This window comes from Ammodytes marinus (assembly GCF_949987685.1).
Source record: "Ammodytes marinus genome assembly, chromosome: 7".
Taxonomy (NCBI): Eukaryota; Metazoa; Chordata; class Actinopteri; order Uranoscopiformes; family Ammodytidae; genus Ammodytes; species Ammodytes marinus.
Genome location: NC_137211.1, coordinates 21,526,302 through 21,545,849, shown reverse-complemented (window position 1 = coordinate 21,545,849; position 19,548 = coordinate 21,526,302). Strand labels below are relative to the sequence as shown.

At 41.5% G+C, this 19,548-nt stretch overlaps 1 protein-coding gene across 1 annotated transcript; it reads left to right on the top strand.

The window, feature by feature from the left end:
* Positions 1-306: 306 nt before the first annotated feature.
* On the top strand, positions 307-7,642 carry actr5 (actin related protein 5; the record flags this gene model as incomplete). Its single annotated transcript, XM_080030847.1, has 9 exons — positions 307-684; positions 1,276-1,514; positions 1,691-1,860; positions 2,420-2,637; positions 4,283-4,447; positions 5,940-6,044; positions 6,266-6,405; positions 6,572-6,704; positions 7,062-7,642. The coding sequence occupies 9 exons, from the start codon at positions 307-309 to the stop codon at positions 7,386-7,388; spliced, it is 1,875 nt and encodes a 624-aa protein (XP_079886973.1). The 3' UTR covers positions 7,389-7,642.
* Positions 7,643-19,548: the final 11,906 nt, after the last annotated feature.

Genomic DNA, 19,548 nt, shown 5'->3' with positions numbered 1-19,548 from the left:
ACCCGCCTTTACTGCTTTCAAAAACGAGCTTGACCATTTTTAGACACAATACGATCGTCTTCCAATAGGCCTACTTAAAGGCATGAAAACAATTTCTATGTGGTCTCATAATTTGTTAGCCTATATTTTGTTTAATGTGGATTAACTTTTTAAGGATATTTGTATTTCCCCTGGCATGTGTTCCTATGTTGTAAAAAAAACGGTGTTTACTTAAATAAATGTTGTAAATTAGCCTTATATTAGGAACTATAAGTAGGCGTCACCTTGCTTCCACTCGGCGGTATTTCTCAGCGACACACTTACAAAATGGCTTCCAAAGAGGACCCGGTTTATCAAATTTTCTCATTTCAGGACAGTAAATGCTCCCCTGATCCGATATTTGAGCTGCCCGCCCAGTGTGCGCCCTATGCGCCCGCCCCGATAGTGATTGACAACGGCTCCTTCCAGACCCGGGCTGGCTGGGCGGCTCCGGAGCTCGATTCCCCGCGTGTGGTCTTCAGGTCTGTGGCGGCGCGCAGCAGAGGGGCGGCCCGCAGCGAGACCCAGATAGGCAACGATATCCCAAACCTGGAGCCGCTGCGCTGGCTGCTCAAGAGCCAGTTCGACCGAAACGTGGTGGTCAACTTCGAGATCCAGGAGCTCATCTTCGACCATGTGTTTACTCATCTTGGCATCGCTTCAGAGGTGCGGGACTTCCGGTGGCAAACTTTGCATGATCCAGCCAATAAGCCTCCACAACTTGTCTTATCTGATCGAGCATTAGGCCTACTATTATAGACTGAATTAATAAAGATAGAAAAGCACAACTTGTTGCATGTTTGACGTTGATAAGAAAGACCATGATAGTAATAACAAAACAATCAAAGTCAGTATCATTCTAATCTAGAAGTTCAACTCCTGAGAAAAATTTAAATTATCATTTATGAAACCTGTTTTTCTGTTGATATTGTACTACCAGCAAAGCAGCACATACTAATAATACAACTTTTACATTTTAGGGCAAGGGCACATACTGATGTTGTGTCTGGATGTATCCCAGTTCCTCACTTGCATCTTTCCTTTGCATCCTTATATGTCTCACTCAGAAAGAGCAAGGAATGATCAAATAATCCAATCGATTTCCCCAAGTGTTTTTGTAACAAAATTCAGTGTGTCTGAATTACAGTAATGCGCACTTAAAACATTTAATAATTACTGTTTTTTTTTTAAAATCATGCAATACCAAAGTAACCCATCCTGAAAACCGGATGCATTACTTTCTTTCTGCTTTTGTAGGGCAGTGTGGATCACCCTATTGTGCTCACAGAGGCTCCCTGCAACCCACTACACTGTCGGCAGATGATGTCCGAGTTGTTGTTTGAGTGCTACGGTGTCCCGCACGTCTCCTACGGCGTGGATGCCTTGTACAGTTTCTACCACCATAACACTGGAAGGAACCTGCAGCCTCCACACACAGGCCTGGTCCTGTCCTCGGGCTACCACTGTTCACACATCCTGCCGGTTATCAACGGCAGGTGAGGATTCACAGACACAGATTCTGTACTGTATTTGCCCTTTTTTTAAAGTTAATTTGATTTCATCTTGAGTACATTGTTTTTCCTTATTTTCTCTGTCTCTATGTAGAGCAGTGATACACATTTTGCAATTTTCTTTCCATAGAGTCTAATTATAATTTGGTCTTGATTTCGAGGTATGATGCTGCCAACTGTAAGCGCGTGAATGTAGCTGGTAGTCAGGCGGCGGCCTACCTGCAGCGCCTCCTCCAGCTGAAATACCCAGGTCACCTCGCCGCTGTCACACTCAGCCGCGTGGAGGAACTGCTGCACGAACACAGCTACATCGCTGTAGATTATCAAGAAGGTACAGTATGTACAGCGTAAACACACATTATTTATACACTTAGAGCTTCTCTGGGCAAGTTAAAACTCCAACTTGAAGCAGCAAACAAAGATATATATATATATATATATATATATATATATATATATATATATATATATATATATATATATATATATAGTTTTTTCACGTTGTTTGGATAGTTGTTTATCAAGAGTTGAAAAGAGGAGAGAGAGGAGGAAGACATGCAGTAAACGTCCCGGGCCGGAGTCGAACCCGGGTCTGCTGTAATAAGGACTGAGAATTAATGCTACACTTGAGCCACTTGCGCACCTACTTTTTTTACCATACACAATCAAATAAATATATATTCAAATGAAAACACATACACATTATTTGCGTATATACTACTTACCACATTTTTTATTTTTTTCAAGATTTGTTTTTGTTTTGAGCAACCTTAATAAACTGCACATGGACATCAACTTTCTCCTTGTGTCTTTGCAGTGAAGCAATAGAGACACAATTAACATTATTTTAGTTTTAATTTGAACTCCCTCTTATGTTGTGTTCCCCACAGAGCTGGAGAAGTGGCGCAGCCCAGAGTTTTATGAGCATGAGGTCCACCGCATGCAGCTGCCCTTCACGGCGAAGGTGCCGGGCGGCTGCGTGAGTGTGGAGGAGAGGCACGAGAGACGAGCTCAGCAGCTCAGAAGGCTTCAGGAGATCAACGCTCGCAGGCGAGAGGAGAAACTGCTGCAGGACCAGGAGAGACTAGACAGACTTCTGGCTGTACAGGTAAGAAAGGACCTATATTATCACATCCGGTTTATTCTGAAGCCCCTTTTAGGTTCGTCAAATGGCATTTATATGCACAAGACTTCAAGGTGGAGTCACAGATTTTGGAGCATGCTTGTTATCAAAATCTTTTTTTTTGTCGAAATGAGTGAATATCACTCTGGTGTTTATACAGTCTAGGCCAGGGGTGTCAAACTCATTTTGGTTCGAGGGCCACATACAGCCTCTCTGATCTCAGGTGGGCCGGACTAGTAAAATAATGGCAAAATAACTCCAAATCCCTAACTTTGTTTTTCAGTAATATGCTTTATCACTCAGCCTACATTTGCAACCTACATTATCACGGATCACAAGGGATCTCTGTACCCCCCAGGAAATGTCTTAGTAAAGGTTGCTGCTGGCCATGGGAATAGGAGGTGCGGCGCGTAGCGCCGCAGCAAAAATTTTGGGGGTATTTTGCTCAAAGATGCCAATGTGCACTAATGAAATAAACAACTGTTTATTTGAATACACAAATACAACAGGCACTGACCTTACAGTTGTCCAATTTTGTTTATTATATGTACAGGTACACATTTTGTGCAAACATGCAGACTGTACAAAATACAATTAAATAAAAGTGCAACTTCTACTGTTTTGATTTATTTTTAAATACAGAGGTTATTGGTTGTTTTGGAATTTGTTTTTCCCAATTTAAAACATAAAAATAAAGCAGCATTGAAAATTAGGAAATAAATCTTGTAGGCCTACACTAGCATGCTCCTGCTCGTTTTGCGCACACAGAGCCACAGACACACCGCGCTTGCTAGTACATTAATTGTTCAGCACTAAAAATAAAAATAGTTTTATTTTTATTAAAAAGTAATAAAATAAATGTACTAAAAATAAAAATGTTTTTTTTTTGGTTTTTACTTTGCCATAAAGCACTGGAGGAAACATTAATAGCGGTGAAGCAGGATTGCCATTTACCACGTTGCTAAAATGTGCTTTTTTTATTTAGGCTGCCCCCTAGCGGCAGGAGTGAGCATTTCGGTTATTTCTTTAAAAATTCATAACTCCTCACAGGAATGGGCTAGAGACTTACTTTTTTTTTTGACATACTCAGAAATTTATGCTCTACAGGTCGCGGGCCTGATCAAATCATCTCGCGGGCCGGATCCGGCCCGCGGGCCGTATGTTTGACACCCCTGGTCTAGGCTCTGTAAAGTGATATGTAAGCAAAATTGTATGTAAACAATGGGCCCCCTCGTAGCTTGCTAGCGACATGCCAGTTTACTAGGCTGTGTATCAGCTCAGTTTTTTACACAGTACGGACAGGGAGCGGAACTGGTTGGGATATACAACGATTTTGACAAAAACTTATTCTGGGAACAAGCATTCTCCAGAATTGCTGACTCCCTCCTTTAATATTCAATATAGAGTCGGAAAGACTTAACCCATTTTCATTTGACATTAACAAAGAGCCAAACTATAAAAGGGCTCTTAGGCCTGTCAGCTGCGACAATGACTTTAAAACACCACCCATTAAAATACGCTCTATTAACAACACTTTTGATTTGATGTTCAATCTCTGGTGTGATCCTGAGGCACAGCTGGTGTATAGCAGCTGCACATTGAGCGTGGAGAGTTTTCTGTGTTTGTGCAGGAGCTGTTGGAGGACGGCCTGTTGGATCACTTTCATAAGAGCCTGGTGGAGCTCAACATGGACTCAGCAGAGGAGCTGCAGTCCTACATCAACAAACTGCAGCTGGCTGTGGAGCAGGGCAGACAGAAGCTGCTGCACAGCGACGGAGCAGAGGGGAAGACGGAGGTGGGTGTTACTCCGCAAAACCAGAGAAAAAAATAATAATTGGGAAATGTTGTTTTGTTGTCCTCTTGACTTTGTCTTTAATAATTATTTGGCACTGTACATGTATCACTTGCATGTATAGTATAGAATACCTTTATTGTCATTGTAAAAGTATCAGATTAGGTGTGCAACTTCTCGTTCATCAATGATGATTTTTCATCAATGCTAATCAAAAGCATACCTTAAAAGATAACACAATAAAAAAAATTAAAAGGGACTTAAAAAAAGTAAAATCAATAAAAAGTCAATAAATATATAATATACATGTAGTTCAAATAGTTCTTTTTTGTAATTATATTTGCTCAGGTGGGGCAATAGATATGTAGGTCCAGTTTATTTGAGGTAGTTGGCCAGGTTATTGCCATTGCACATAGCAGTGTAATTCAAGCAGTGTTTATGTATGCACTCTGCACTCTGATTTCTCAATTCACAACAGTCATGACAGTAGCGGATCAGCCTAGGAGACACTTGAGTTGAGGTCAAATATTAAATGAATAAATAAATAAATAAATAAATAAATAAATAAATAAATAAATAAATAAATAAATAAATAAATAAATAAATACATACATACATACATACATACATACATACATACATACATACATACATACATACATACATAAATACATAAATAAATAAATAAAGTCTGCATATCGTTACAGAGAATGACAGATAAAACGTAAGACATCCTGTCTGCAGCGGTCAATGTGTCCAGTAGTTGCAGCTGACTCTCAGTGTTGGGAAAGTTCACTGTCTACGTGAACTAGTTCACACACTTTAAAATGAACTAGTTCAGTTCATAGTTAAACATTTTGAACTAAGTTCACAGTTCAAAAATGAACTAATTCATAGTTCTTTTTTTAAGGACAGTAGTCCTTAAGGTGCAAATGTTTTTCCATTTTAATAATTTTCCAAACCTGGAAACAATTCACATCAAATTCCATTTCAGTCCATACTAAAAAGTAGCCTATAGAAAGCAATACTGGAAATAAATGCCTTCATTTGCTTTGCCTCCATGCTTCACATTTTGATGGGTGTTTTATCCCCCCAACTGAACCTTGAAGGCAGCGCTGCCCCCCGCGGTTAGGGATAGTGCATGGACATAGGGCTGGCCAGGCAGATGTGCCTGGCAAGCTCCGTTGGGGGCAAAAAAAAAAACGTAGAGAATTTTGATGACGCAGGCGGCGTTTCTGCGATTCTGTGGCTGGTGTTGCCAGCTTTTTTTACGCTACACATTAAGGCCTGTTGCTGTGTGTTTTAGCGGGGTTTTCGATGGAAATCTGGCACTCTATTGAACGACGAACTGAGCGCCGTTCACAAACGCAATAACGTTCATCAGGCAGAAAACAGTCCGTTCAGTTTACGTTTGCCCCCAATATGAACGAGTTAATTAACGATCGTTCATTGAACGCGTTCAGGCACAACACTGCTGACTGTTGCTTTCTGCCAGGGTTCTGAGCTGGAGCAGCCCATGGATGAGGGAGACGGAGTGGCGCTGATGGATCCCGACTTCCCTGATGACGCGCTGCCAGAAAAACACGCTAATGTGGTTCAGGTAAAGGCACGAGACAACGGAATTAACGGACAGATAAATGACATCTTCATTCATGCTGTACAAGCAATTATCTGCCAGTTTAATATATGATGGGATGTGTGAGAAAACGTTTTTGTCCTGTGGTGTGTTGTGCCGGAAACGTATGAAAATGGCTCATTTGCTCAAAACTTAGAGAATCCAGGGTGGCAATACATAGAAAATAACTTGAATCTTGTCTCCAGCCCGTGTTCAACATGGCAGAGTACCACCAGCTGTTTGTGGGTACGGAGCGTCTGCGCTGCCCAGAGATCCTGTTCCAGCCTTCACCCACCGCAGAGGACCAGATGGGACTGATGGAGACTCTGCAGTACGTCCTGGCCAGGTAATGATACAGTATGACAGGTGCATATAAACATAAAAGTTAACTCACACATGGGTTTTGCAACTTCTCTCTTGTCCTATTTTATTTTAATCACACAAATGCGTGCATATTAACCTCCTTTTTTATTAATTTTTTTATTAAAATGACCACCTCTGATTTGGGACAGGTACACTGCGGAGCAGCAGGAGGCGCTGGCGAGCAATGTGTTTCTGACAGGAGGGAACATGCAGTACCCCGGGATGAAGGAGAGAGTGGAGAGAGAACTGTTGTGCATGAGGCCTTTCCAGTCACACTTTAATGTACGTGGCCTTTATCTTTTTTTTAAAGCTCTGTCAATCATCACACATTCTGAACTAAACAGCTGCAATATTTATAAATAACTTAAAGGTCAGATTTTAAAGAAATATGAGGAGATACAATTCATTTGCACTGTTATTTGATTAGTTTGTTTCCACAGAACACAAATTATTCATTAATGTTCCTAAATTATGTTGTGTTTTTCCACATGGAAACATGTACTTTATAAAGTCTATATCGAAAATACAAAGAGAACAAAAGAATACTTGGTTGATTGTTTTACCTAGATTTAATTGGCCAAATACTTTTCAGATAATCTAATCGCTTGTACATTTCAACTCTGATTGACTCATTTGCAGGTGACGATGGCGAAGCAACCGGCCATGGATGCCTGGTATGGGGCTAGAGACTGGGCCTTGGAGCATTCACCCAGTGGAGGGGCGGAGGGCTGGATAAGCAAACAGGACTATGAGGAGAAAGGAGGCTCGTACCTGAGCGAGCACTGTGCGTCTAACATGTTTGTTCCCATCAAAATCTCCAAACCACTTCCCCCTCGCCTGGCTGAGCCCTCTGCCACAGCGCTCACCGCAACAGCAGCATCTTCTGCTGCCGTCACCACGGTTACGTCTGCCCTGACGCCCTCTTGCTCGACTGTTGCTACTGATGTTATAGTGGTTACCTCCTAAAAATGGCATCTAAGATCATCTTGACTCTGATGTTCAGGGAATTTCAGTGTTTTCACTGCCCTAAGTCACCATTCAGGAACTTTGAATGGGAATACACTACTTCCAGTCTGAAGACTTCATCTATTCGCTCTCTACTTTCAGGTTCCTGCGCTGGAATTGTTCTGGGAATACAATTTTTGTTTTATTTCCACTGCGATTGGCGAAACCAGTACAAGAGAGAATTCATATTGAATGTTGATCAAAATACTGATCTGAACAGGTCCGGGGGGGGGGGGGGGGGGGGTGTTTTATGTATCACTTTGTAAATAGAGTATTTTTTTTATAAAAATATAATTCCTCTGATGGAAACAACTGTTTGCTTATGATTGAATGATGCAGATGAAAGTCTGGAAGCCTTCTGAATATTTTTCATAATAGCTCTGGACTACCACCATCCAGGTTGCCCAGTCCCAAAGCTTTCTCTTCAATCAGCTCAGGCTGCCTACAGTTGATACTGCGATAAAAAATAATATATAATGTATATTATATGTTATTCATAAACATTTTCGAAAAAAAACATGCAAGAATCAAATCTCCCACACAGCAACACTCAAAGTTTATTTGCATATTGTGCTCTACACAATTCACAGTAAATGTGCCAAAAAGCAGACGCAGAGATCTTACAAGGGTCACCAGTCTAGACATCACTCTGGATTACGAATGCAACTAACGCTTAACGTGTTCAACAAGTAGTTTTGTTGGTCTATAAGATTTAGTCTGAGAAATGCCCGAGAAAGTTTTCCAGAGCGTCTTGAAACCGCTTGATCAAACCTTAATGATGTTTAATTTACAGAGAGGTAAAGTGGAGACAAGAAATGAATCGTCCCCTGAGAGGCTGGACGAAAAAATGGTTGGTTAAATAATGATTGATAATTGCTTTTTCTCATATGTCGATTGCCTGAAAGATTAGGTATTAATCTAAAAACCTAAACCATTGGCAATTATATACATTTTCTTTTAAGATCTACTCTAAAAAATATGTATAAAAATATGCAGTCAGCTAGGGACTGTTTCTTACAACATTATAAAAAATATTTGCATGGATAGACGACGGGAGTAAATGAAAACGGAATTTTGTGTGTGAACCGAGAATTAACTGTTGCAATTGAGTATTGTACCACTAGATGGCTCCGTTAAACAATCTTTTTGCTGCTCCTTTTTGTCCTCAGCGTATTCACAGTAGCAGCTATGTGATACAGTCTATTTAGACTGACCTCTATGAGCTATGATTGTTGTGAGCTTGGGATTTCAAACTTCCAATGAGAAACTGATTCATGCAATCACAGCAGCAGCAGGCTTTCTCAAAGCTGCTGCTTCAGACAGATTACGGTTGATATGCATTCTTACTGTAGGTTTCCATTGACACACAAACTATTGTGTTTTTCTGTGATATCCAGTTGAACAAAATGTTATTTTGTGTTAGCCTACTTATCCATAAACCAACAGATTAATCAGTTTAATTTTAACAAGAACAGCCTTTGATTCTAGATACAGTGCACTCCATAATAATAACTTGGAAGCCATTTCTTTCATCTAATTTAGGTTTTAACTCGTACTGAAGATCTGCCAGCAGGTGTCTTTCAGGTCTCTGCTGTCCTTTTCCTTGTTGGTCCACATTATTAACCCAGCAGACCTGTGCAGTCTAATAGTATTATGTGTGTCTCAGCTCAAGGTTCAAACCCTCAGCCAGCTTGTTCTGTTTCTCCTCAAGTAGCAAAAACACACACACACACACACACACACACACACACACACACACACTTAGCCCCTTGTGACAGAGTGGGCCTAATCAGAGCCAAAACTGGCCTGTGACAGCAGGGTACTGGCTCAGATTTAAACGGGGGGGAGGGGGGAGGGGGGGGGGGGGGGACAGGATTAATTTCTATGGATACACTATTTCAGCAAGGCTTTCTTAATGATACATGATACTTAGGACAAAACTCCAACTGCAGGTGCAATTCAAAAGAGACTTGATAGATAATGGGTGTTTTTAAATCTTTATTTTCCTACAAGAACATCGCTTCGTGTTTAGCTAATGGGGATGCCATGCTGTGGCTTTTCGTTTGTTATACACCATAAACCAGCGAGTGAGTAATCTTTGAAGACGAAATGTTACTGTTAAATATGTGGACATGATCTACAATAATAGTGACCTGGTTATTTTCAGCACTTCATCACAAAACAGACACGACGGGTAGTCATGGTGCCCACTTATATCCATTTTCAGACCATGTACATTAATTTTTTCTCTGCTCAGTTCAGTGCACTGTCACCTCCTTGCCAAATGTCAGGGACATACAAGTCAAGTTTACTGCTAGAACCAATAGGTGTCATCATTAGATAGGGTTTCTAAACAAAGTCACTGTAGGTATTTACAAAAAAACAAAACAAAAAACAAACAAATCCTGAGCTGAATTGGAGCCTGTTCGTGCCAGAGTTAGCTAGTGTCCAATTAGGAGGATTTATGTGCGAGTTGCTGCGTTACAGGTCAACAGGAACACCATGCAGGGCTAAGCCCATGTCATACAGTCATGTTGGAGGCCAGGAGGAAAAATAAAGGGCACACAGCTGGCGATGTGACGGATGAATAGTGAGGTTATTAAAGGTTGGACAACCTGGTTTACTGAATCGTTAATGTCAAAATGTTAAAAAAAATAAATGTTTGAAGCACAAACACAATCAACTCCTTTTTTGTCCCTCTAGACTCTAAAGGGAGGTTTTGACAGTTGGTTTAAAATAGCCTGTTCACAGCAAGTCCTTTTGGCATAGTTACATGAGGTGAAGACTGGATGAAATCCAATCAAACTTTGTGTTGCACACCACCCCATCTTTCTCCCCATGCTTCCTGTGTCTGCATTTTCTCTGCAGAAACAATACTGTTGCAGAATATACAGTATCTCACTTTGATTAGAAATAGAGTTCCACATTGCATGTAATACGGTTGTGTTCCCATTCTGGAACACAAGTCATCTCTGTACCTACAGTAACTCACAAAAGTGAGTACACCCCTCACATTTCTTCAAATATTTAATTAAATCTTTCCATAGGACAACACTGAAGACATGACACTTACAATATAAAGTAGTCAGTGTACAGCTTATATAACAGTGTAAATTTACTGTCCCCTCAAAAAACCTCAACACACAGCCATTAATGTCCAAAGTGCTGGCAGCAAAAGTGAGTACACCCCTAAGTGAAAATGTCCAAATTGGGCCCAAAGCGTCAATATTTTGCGTGGCCAGCATTATTTTCCAGCACTGCCTTAATCCTCTTGGACATGGAGATCACCAGAGCTTCACAGGTTGCCACTGGAATCCTCTTCCACTCATTCATGACGACATCACGGAGCTGGTGGATATTAGAGACCTTAAGTCCTCCATTTTCCATTTGAGGATGCCCCACAGATGCTCCAGCTTAAGTCTGGAGACATGCTTGGACAGGCCATAACCTTTACCCTCAGCTTCTTTAGAAATGCAGTGGTCGTCTTGAAGGGGGTCGTTATCATGTTGGAATACTGCCCTGCAGCCCAGTTTACGAAGGTTGAGTGCATGTGCTCAGCGTCATATCCAGAGGTTGGCTTTGGAAAATAGGTCTATGAGTGCTGCCAGCATTACTGCAGGGCTTGAAGGGTGGGGGGTCAGCCTGTCAGTGCTCAGACCATACGCCACACACTGCATCATACTGGTCTGCATGGCTGTCGTCCCAGAAGGAAACTTATTTGAGAGATAATGCACAAGAAAGCCCACCAACAGTTTTCTGAAGACAAGCAGACTACGGACATGGATCACTGGAACCATCTCTGTGGTCTGATCGGACAAAGATAAACTTATTTGGTTCAGATGGTGTCAAGCGTGTGTGGTGGCAACCAGGTGAGGTAGTACAAAGACAGGTGTGGCATTCCAACATGATAACGATCCCAAACACACCTCCAAGACGACCACTGCATTGCTAAATAAGCTGAGGGTATAGGTTTTGGCCTGTCCAAGCATGTCTCCAGACTTAAACCCTATTGAGCATCTGTGGGGCATCCTGAAACGGAAGGTGGAGTAGCGCAAGGTCTCTAATATCCACCAGCGAATGATGTTGTCATAAATGAGTGGAAGAGGATTCCAGTGGCAACCTGTGAAGCTCTGGGGCCTCATTTATAAACGTTGCGTACGCCCAGAAGAGGGCGCACGCCAATTTCTAAGCAAATATTGGGATTTATAAAAACCAAACTTGACGGGAGATGTGCGGTCCTCCACGCAAACTCTGACCCATGCGTACGCACAGAAAGTGGAGAAAGGAGAAACGGCGACTCCGTCGGCACATGTATGAAGTGCGAGAACGTGAATGTGTTTGTGTAAAATTAATCCAGATAGGCCTAGTATAAGCCATGTAGGTCTATCATATATTGGAAGTTCCTTTGCAAAACGGATGAAGCCATTCTTACAACTAATGAACAAATGCCTCCACGGATTTTTCCATGGAGTGATACCAACAAAAACAAAACGAATTAGGATGTTAAATAGCCTACAAACGGAGATATATGAGTGCAAATAAAAACCAAATAGCAACGTTCGTATAAGCTCTGCAGTTATTAAAGAATAACCTATCTGCATGTTGTGGAATTAATTCTGATAATATTGAGGTGGAATACAGCCTATTACTTTTACACTGACGCTGTTCTCGATGCCTCAATCAGGCAGACAGGAGTGCACCTTTTCATACACTAATGATAAGCCTACTGTACATCACATAGGCTACTGTGATTTTTTTCACGGCTTTTAGTCCGTTTTATCTATGTGTTTTTCTTTGTGTTTAAGCACGTCGCAATTGTGTTTTGAAAGGGACTGTGAAGTTTATTATTAACCCTCCGCCGCCCGCCACTGCCCCGGGATGAATTCTCCGAATCTGTATCTCATGGGGGGTCTCAGTGCCCCCCGCTCGTGACACAAACACTGTTGTGTGAGGATATGCACTTGTTTGCGTCCACTTTTATGTCGGATCACTTATTTTTATTTCGGCCACAGCGTTCACAGAGATCGCCACAGGCTGCACTCTATCGCCTTTACGCTCACACTGCCACCAAACTATATTTTCCCTGGTCGCCACTTCTCCAACGGGTACTTCGGGGTGACCGCAGTGATCCACACCGTGTGGAGTCTATTTTTCCATTTCCCTTTCAGTCGGCGATTGCCACTACCGCCTTCATGCACTCAGTAAATTATATTAATTCGGGCGTGTCGATGACTATGTATGGGTAAATATGGGCGGTACGTGAAGCCCGCAAAGGCTGCGCCACATTTAGAGTTGATTGTGATTTATAAAGGGAAACAGGCGTAGGACGTGAGTGCGCACTGTTTTATAAATCCGAATATTTTTGTTCGCACGTATATCCTACATTTCTTCCGTACGCCAGCTTCCACGTGAATCCCACGCAAAGCTTTATAAATGAGGCCCCAGGTGATCTCCATGCCCAAGAGGGTTACGGCAGTGCTGAAAAATAATGGTGGCCACACAAAATATTGACACTTTGGGCCGAATTCGGACGTTTTCACTTAGGGGTGTACTCACTTTTGTTGCCAGCACTTTGGACATTAATGGCTGTGTGTCGAGTTATTTTGAGGAGACAGTACATTTACACTGTTATATAAGCTGTAAACTGACTACTTTACATTGTAAGTGTCATGTCTTCAGTGTTGTCCTATGGAAAGATTTAATTAAATATTTGAAGAAATGTGAGGGGTGTACTCACTTTTGTGAGTTACTGTAGGTACAGAGATGACTTGTGTTCCAGAATGGGAACACAACCGTATTACATGCAATGTGGAACTCTATTTCTAATCATTAAACAAATAAATAATAATAGAATAGAAAATTAAATACACACACACACACACACACACACACACACACACACACACACACACACACACACACACACACACACACACACACACACACACACACACACACACACACACACAGCCTCTCAATGTAAATTACTTTTGTATGAATGTGGCGGTGGCTGTGGAAGAAGTTTTTTGTTGAAGAAAACATCACTATAGTCCAAAATGAAAACAAATCTTTACTTAGTTTCAAAAGACAATACAGATGATTATGGTCAGCATTCATGCATGGAGAGAAGACCATAGCATCCTGCTCAGAGCAATGCCAGGATCTTGAGTTGTATACACAAAATGAGCTGCTTTATACAAAATGGTTGACCAGAGGGGTATACTACGAAGCAAACTCAACGGAGCCTGGTTTTCTTTTCTTTTTTTTTTTTTTTACTTATATTTACAGTTGTACACACACAACCAATCCCCACCCCCCACCCCCTCCCTCACACGGACAGACAAAAAAAATTTAATTATTAAGAAAACAAGCTATAAATACACACACAGAAACAAAAAGAGAAAAATAAACTAAACTGGGGCACACCACTCATGTCCATTGCAGGTGTTGTTGTTAAGGGGGGTCAGACGCTTCGGGCCCCGATGTATTGCAACACCAGGCCCCACACGGCAAGGAAGCCCAGCATGCTGCCGGACAGCTCGTATTTCAGTTTCTCTACGTGCAGGATGCCCACCAGTTCCCCCAGCCACGCGTCAAACCTCGGGGCCAGGTCCGATTTCCACATCCTCAAGATGGCTCTTTTTGCGATTACCATTCCATATATTATTATTGTGCGTGCATTATGGTCCAGTTTGTCCAAGGCTGCTGAATATCCAAATAGAGCTGTTTCCGGGTCAGGAATTAAAGAGACATTTAAAACATTTGAATACCATTCAAATACAAGACACCAGAAGTTGTGAAGATTTGGACATTCCCAGAAATGGTGAGCAAGTGTACCCTCGGCGATTTTACATCTGTTACATAAAGGTGAAAGATTTGGGAAGAAGTTATGCAGTTTAACCTTGGAATAGTGCAGTCTGAGTGTGACCTTAAATTTAATTAACTGAAGCCTCGAGTTTATAGAGCAGGATTTTATGTTTTTTAGCGCTCCCTCCCAGACATCGTCAGCTATTCCAATGTTTAAGTATTTTTCCCAGGCTTGCTTTATTTTTAAAGTGGATTTGTCCTGCCGGTCTAAAAATATTCCCACAAAAGATTAAATCAGGTTTTTAGCTTCTGATGGGCCTAGCAGAGTTTCGGACAGTGAATCATCTGCGGGTAGGGACTCAGAGGATGGTATATTCTGTTTGACATAGTTCCTCACCTGTAGATACCTAAAGTATTGGGCTTTCGCCAGTGAAAACTTTGTTACTAGCTGATCAAATGAAGCAAAGTGACCATTTATGTAAAGGTCCTCTATTGTTACTATTCCCTTCCGGCTCCAATCTCTAAATGCTGAGTCTGTGAACGATGGGGGGAAGGCATGGTTATGCCAGATTGGGGCATGTATGGTCGTGCTCGGTAGTTCACAGGCCTTCCTAATTTGGTTCCAAATTCTCTGGCCATTGGATAGAATAAAGTGGTCTCCTCTAAAGGAGGCAGGTGGTCTGGGAGAGGAGAAAAGGAGTGCAGTAAGATAAGTTTTTGGGGCCAGGCTTTTTTCAATGGCCAACCAGGGGGGCAGTTCAATTCTAACATCTTTTTCATATGTAAATTGCCAATACACCATGACTTTAGCATTGGCAGCCCAGTAATAATGTAAAAAACACGGTAACCCCAGGCCGCCATGCTCCCTGGATTTCTGATTTCTGAAGGTGGGCTTTTGAGATCCTATGTGCTTTATATCCCCAAATGAAAGGCATTATAATGGAATCAATTGACTTAAAGTAAGATTTAGGAATATAAATTGGCACATTCTGAAATAGATGCAGAAATCTCGGCAGGGAAACCATCTTTACTGCTGCAGTATATTTTCCGGCCTTTACTCAGAAAAACGGCGTTGGTAGTGGGTTGATGAAAGAAGACGCAGTTTGAGGCAGATGAGGAGGTCTTCAGGAACAATTCTTTTATTTACAACAAAACTCATCCTGCACTCAAAACAAAGCCAATAAAAAGTTAAAGTGTTTGTAGCCAAAAAACTAATAGAGGTACATGCATAAAACCAAAAGCTATGAAAAGTTCCTGTATTCTAAAAGACCCAACTTTTCCAGCATTGTGGCTGGTTTTAACCTGTCAATCTAAGTGATCTGATTGGTTCTTTAGGACAGTACGCCCTGCTCCTCCTAACACCTAATTGGTGTACCCTAACTAGCTCCACCCTAATGAGTCAGAGGTTGTCCTCTGGCCCCTAGAGGCCACCTGAGTTTAATCATCACCTGGAGGCGATATGTCACGTTGGCCAAGAAGTCTGATTCAGCAACTTTTAAGACAATGCTGATGATGATGATGATGACCAGGGTCAATAAACTACTGCTAACTCTTAGCCAGACTGTCTTTGATTAACTCACAAGACAGTCACCTTTGTGTGAAATTTGAATGATCTACAGGTCAGCCTTGAGGGTTTCCTCACTCAAGCAGCTGACATCCCTGACTTTGCCCCCTGCCAGATGAGGCTGACTGTCTTTGTCTCCTCTGTAGCAGTAGACCTTAATATAAAATGTATAGTAACATAATACACTACAGTAATCTTAGAATGTGTCATAACAAAATACACTACACTGCGTTCACACGGCCTATAAGGGAGATTGGTAATGTTCTCCATTTCTCTATATTCTCCTTTAGTTTGTTCAATCTTTCTGTAAAATTTAACTTAAAAAGTGTCTTTGGGTTTTGCGTACAGAGAAATCTTATGGTCCATCCCACCTAGTGATATTGGCTTTATAAGTGTGTGCCCTCTTATGCTAATAGCCAGGGGCTCGATGGCCAACGCAAAGAGGAGCGGAGAGAGGGGGCAACCCTGGCGCGTGCCCCTCTGAAGGGCAAAGGGTGTGGATCTTTCCTGGTTTGTTGGAATGGAGGCGGTGGGATGGGCATATATTAAGCGCACCCATGAAATGAAAGGGGCCCCTAGACCGAACCCATCCAGCACTTTGAGTAAGTACCCCCACTCAACTTGGTCGAAAGCCTTTTCCGCGTCCAGACACAGAACTGCTTGTTTGGAAGAGCTGTCGAATTTGTTATACATAATATTTACAACTCTCCTAACATTAAAAAATTAAAACCTATTGGGGATAAACCCGGTCTGGTCTGTGTGAATAATGGATTCTATACATTTGTTTAGTCTATTTGCCAGAATTTTTGTGAAAATTTTGAAATCCAAGTTAAGCATAGAAATTGGTCGATATGAGGACGGGTTAGTTTCATCCCTGTCTTGTTTTAACAGGGGAGAAATGTTTGCGTTATACAGTGTAGGTGGGAGTCTGTTCGCTTCGGTTGAGTGGGAGAACATTCTATGCAAGATCGGGGTTACTTGGTCAGCAAACTTCTTATAAAATTCAACTATGAAGCCATCTGGCCCAGGGCTCTTGCCATTATGCAGTGATTTGATAGCGTCAGTGATTTCTGCAGGGGAAAGTTCAGAATTTAAGGCCTCGCGGGAGGCGCTGTCTAATTTTGGTATGTCTAGCTTTTTTAACCATGCGTCAATATCACCCTTAGCTTTGGATTTATAAAGCTCCTGATAATACTCCTTAAAGCATTTATTTATCTGTTTCGGGTCAGTTATTGCTACACCTCTGCTGGTTTTTATTGTATGTATGGATCTACAGGCTCTCTTTTCTTGATCTGGTTCAACATAACACAAACCCTTGCTCAGAGCTAACCGGTATCACAAAGGCGGTTATCAATTTCCTATGTTGAACAAGGGTTTCAGCTTCAAGCTCTGTGCACATCCCCATGAAAGGGGGCGTTGAATGCGTCATTTGACTCCGCACAGAATTAATTGATCTTGCGCCGCTAACTTTACACAAACGTACTGATTGCGAGCAGCTGAGTAAAAAAAAATGTGTCACTGACTTCATTCAGGAAATAATTTATTTATCTTACCGTTTGTTCTCACAGTGCGTAACGTGACATTATAAAACAATTAAACGTTGAACTCGGATTTAAACACTATAGGCCTACATTTAATAGCCTAGATACAAAACCTCTAGTCAGTATTTTTCGAACAAATATGAATCTACTGTGCAGAAGCTTAACCTGCGAGTCTGCATCGATGTCCGAACTGTGACAGCTGTCACCTGTCACGTCCCAACTGTATTAATTATTTCATCGTCCTCATCCTCCCCTGATCTTCCAGTGATAGGCTAGTTATAGCCCCTTTTCATATGGTAAACGTCATACACTTCTGATGAAAAGAAAGAAGCCCACAGTGAATTAATGTTGCAACCTGTGATTTTATAGAACGCTTCATTAAAGGTGCTGTAAGCGGAATGGTCAGTTTAGCTAACTTCCTGTCAGTTACTGCAGTTAGCGGTCGTTCCTACGTCACCACATTAATGCACTGCGGTCTTCAAGCAGCAAGTTATCTAGCATCATCTCAGATCTATAAGTGTGATAAAACATGATAAAAACCATCACCAATCATTTGCCGATTACATGCAAAGCAGCTGACTGAGAGTTCGGCTTTCTGAAACGCGCACATTATTTAAAGGTGAAGTAAGCGGTTTATTTATATTAATATAAGTGTTAAATCGCTCTTTATTTATACAGTAATCACTTACATGGTGTGTGCGTTTCATAAAGTCAATCTCTTGGTCAGCTGCTCTGCATATAATAAGCAATTAAACTTTATGTAGTATCCCGAAATTTTAACCAATCATTAGAGAAAACGATACAAACCGACACCCGTCCTCACCCGTCTCACTCATGGTCTCACTGCCGGTGCACGCCAGAGCGACACATGGGTGAATGTTTATGCGCCTACAATGGCGGGGCAGGTAAAACTCCTTCCCAATGTCTGTTTTGATGGTTTTTATAATGTTTTATCACACTTATGGATCTGAGATGATGCTAGATAACTTGCTGCTTGGAGACCGCAATGCATTAATGTGGTGACGTAGGGACGAGCGAGGGGACTGCTAACTGCAGTAACTGACAGGAAGTTAGCTAAGAGAACCATTCCGCTTACAGCATCTTTAAGTGATCACTGTATGAATAAAGAGCGATTTTACACTTATATTAACATAAATAAAACGCTTACTTCACCTTTAAGAGTGTAGATCGCCATGTAAAATCATTTGAATTGAGAGCAGATAGGTGCTGCATAGGCTACACTAGGTCTAGGCTATTTTACATTTTCTGAATTAATAACTGTAGGCCGCATGTGGTAAAAAGCTGCAGCGCGATGTTACAGTTCACTCTGCTGTGTCACGGCTTTGTTTCGTTCATTAACTTACTGATCAATAAGTTTACTGATTTAAATAGTTACTCAGTGAGAATGTATCGCTCAGACAATATTGTCAGGTCCGCGGGATTTCCAAAGCTGTAGTTTCCTTAAAGGGCAGCGCTCTAAGAGCCGAATTTAAGCTCAAACTCTGGAACAAAAACTGGTTTGAGCAGGTTAGCCGTGCAGCCTCTGTTACCACGGCGATCTAGCCAGGTAAAAAGTGAGCCACCTTTCGTGATACTGAAAACTCTGGCTTAAGACTCAACAGACCTCGCTCAGCCCTTAATCTCGCTTCGTAGTATACCCATATGGTCAGATAGGTAGAATAACAATGGAACTATCAAGTTTGGTTCTTGATGACGTCAATGCTAATCTGAGAGCTTCCAGGATGGCCCACACCTAGGGTGTCAGCCCAATGTTAGTATAGTCTACAGTGTGTTAATTTGTGTGTGTTTTCTACTGTCTGTCTCAGTCAGTAGAATAACAACAACAAAACACACCCGTTAATCTTGTAACAGAAAAGCATTGTTGCACTATGACAAAGTTAACCCTAACCCTATTCAAGTTCCTTTATAGCAACATGTTTAGGGTTGAGAGAGATTGTGTAACGTGATTTAAACCTCAGCTGTTTAAAAAAAAAAAAAACTTTGAACCTCTTTTTTCAGGTTGAATATTCCTTTAACTTGCCACTGCATTTTGACAAAACTAGCTGCATAGTTTACATAGTGGTCATGTTTCCAAATGATCGGTGTCCCTCTCATTGTCCTTAATTGTGCTGATTGGCCTTTTGGAAAGGTCCTTCAAATGGGGATTGTAGTACATAATTAGGTTTTGGAACCATTTTGATCTCAAGGA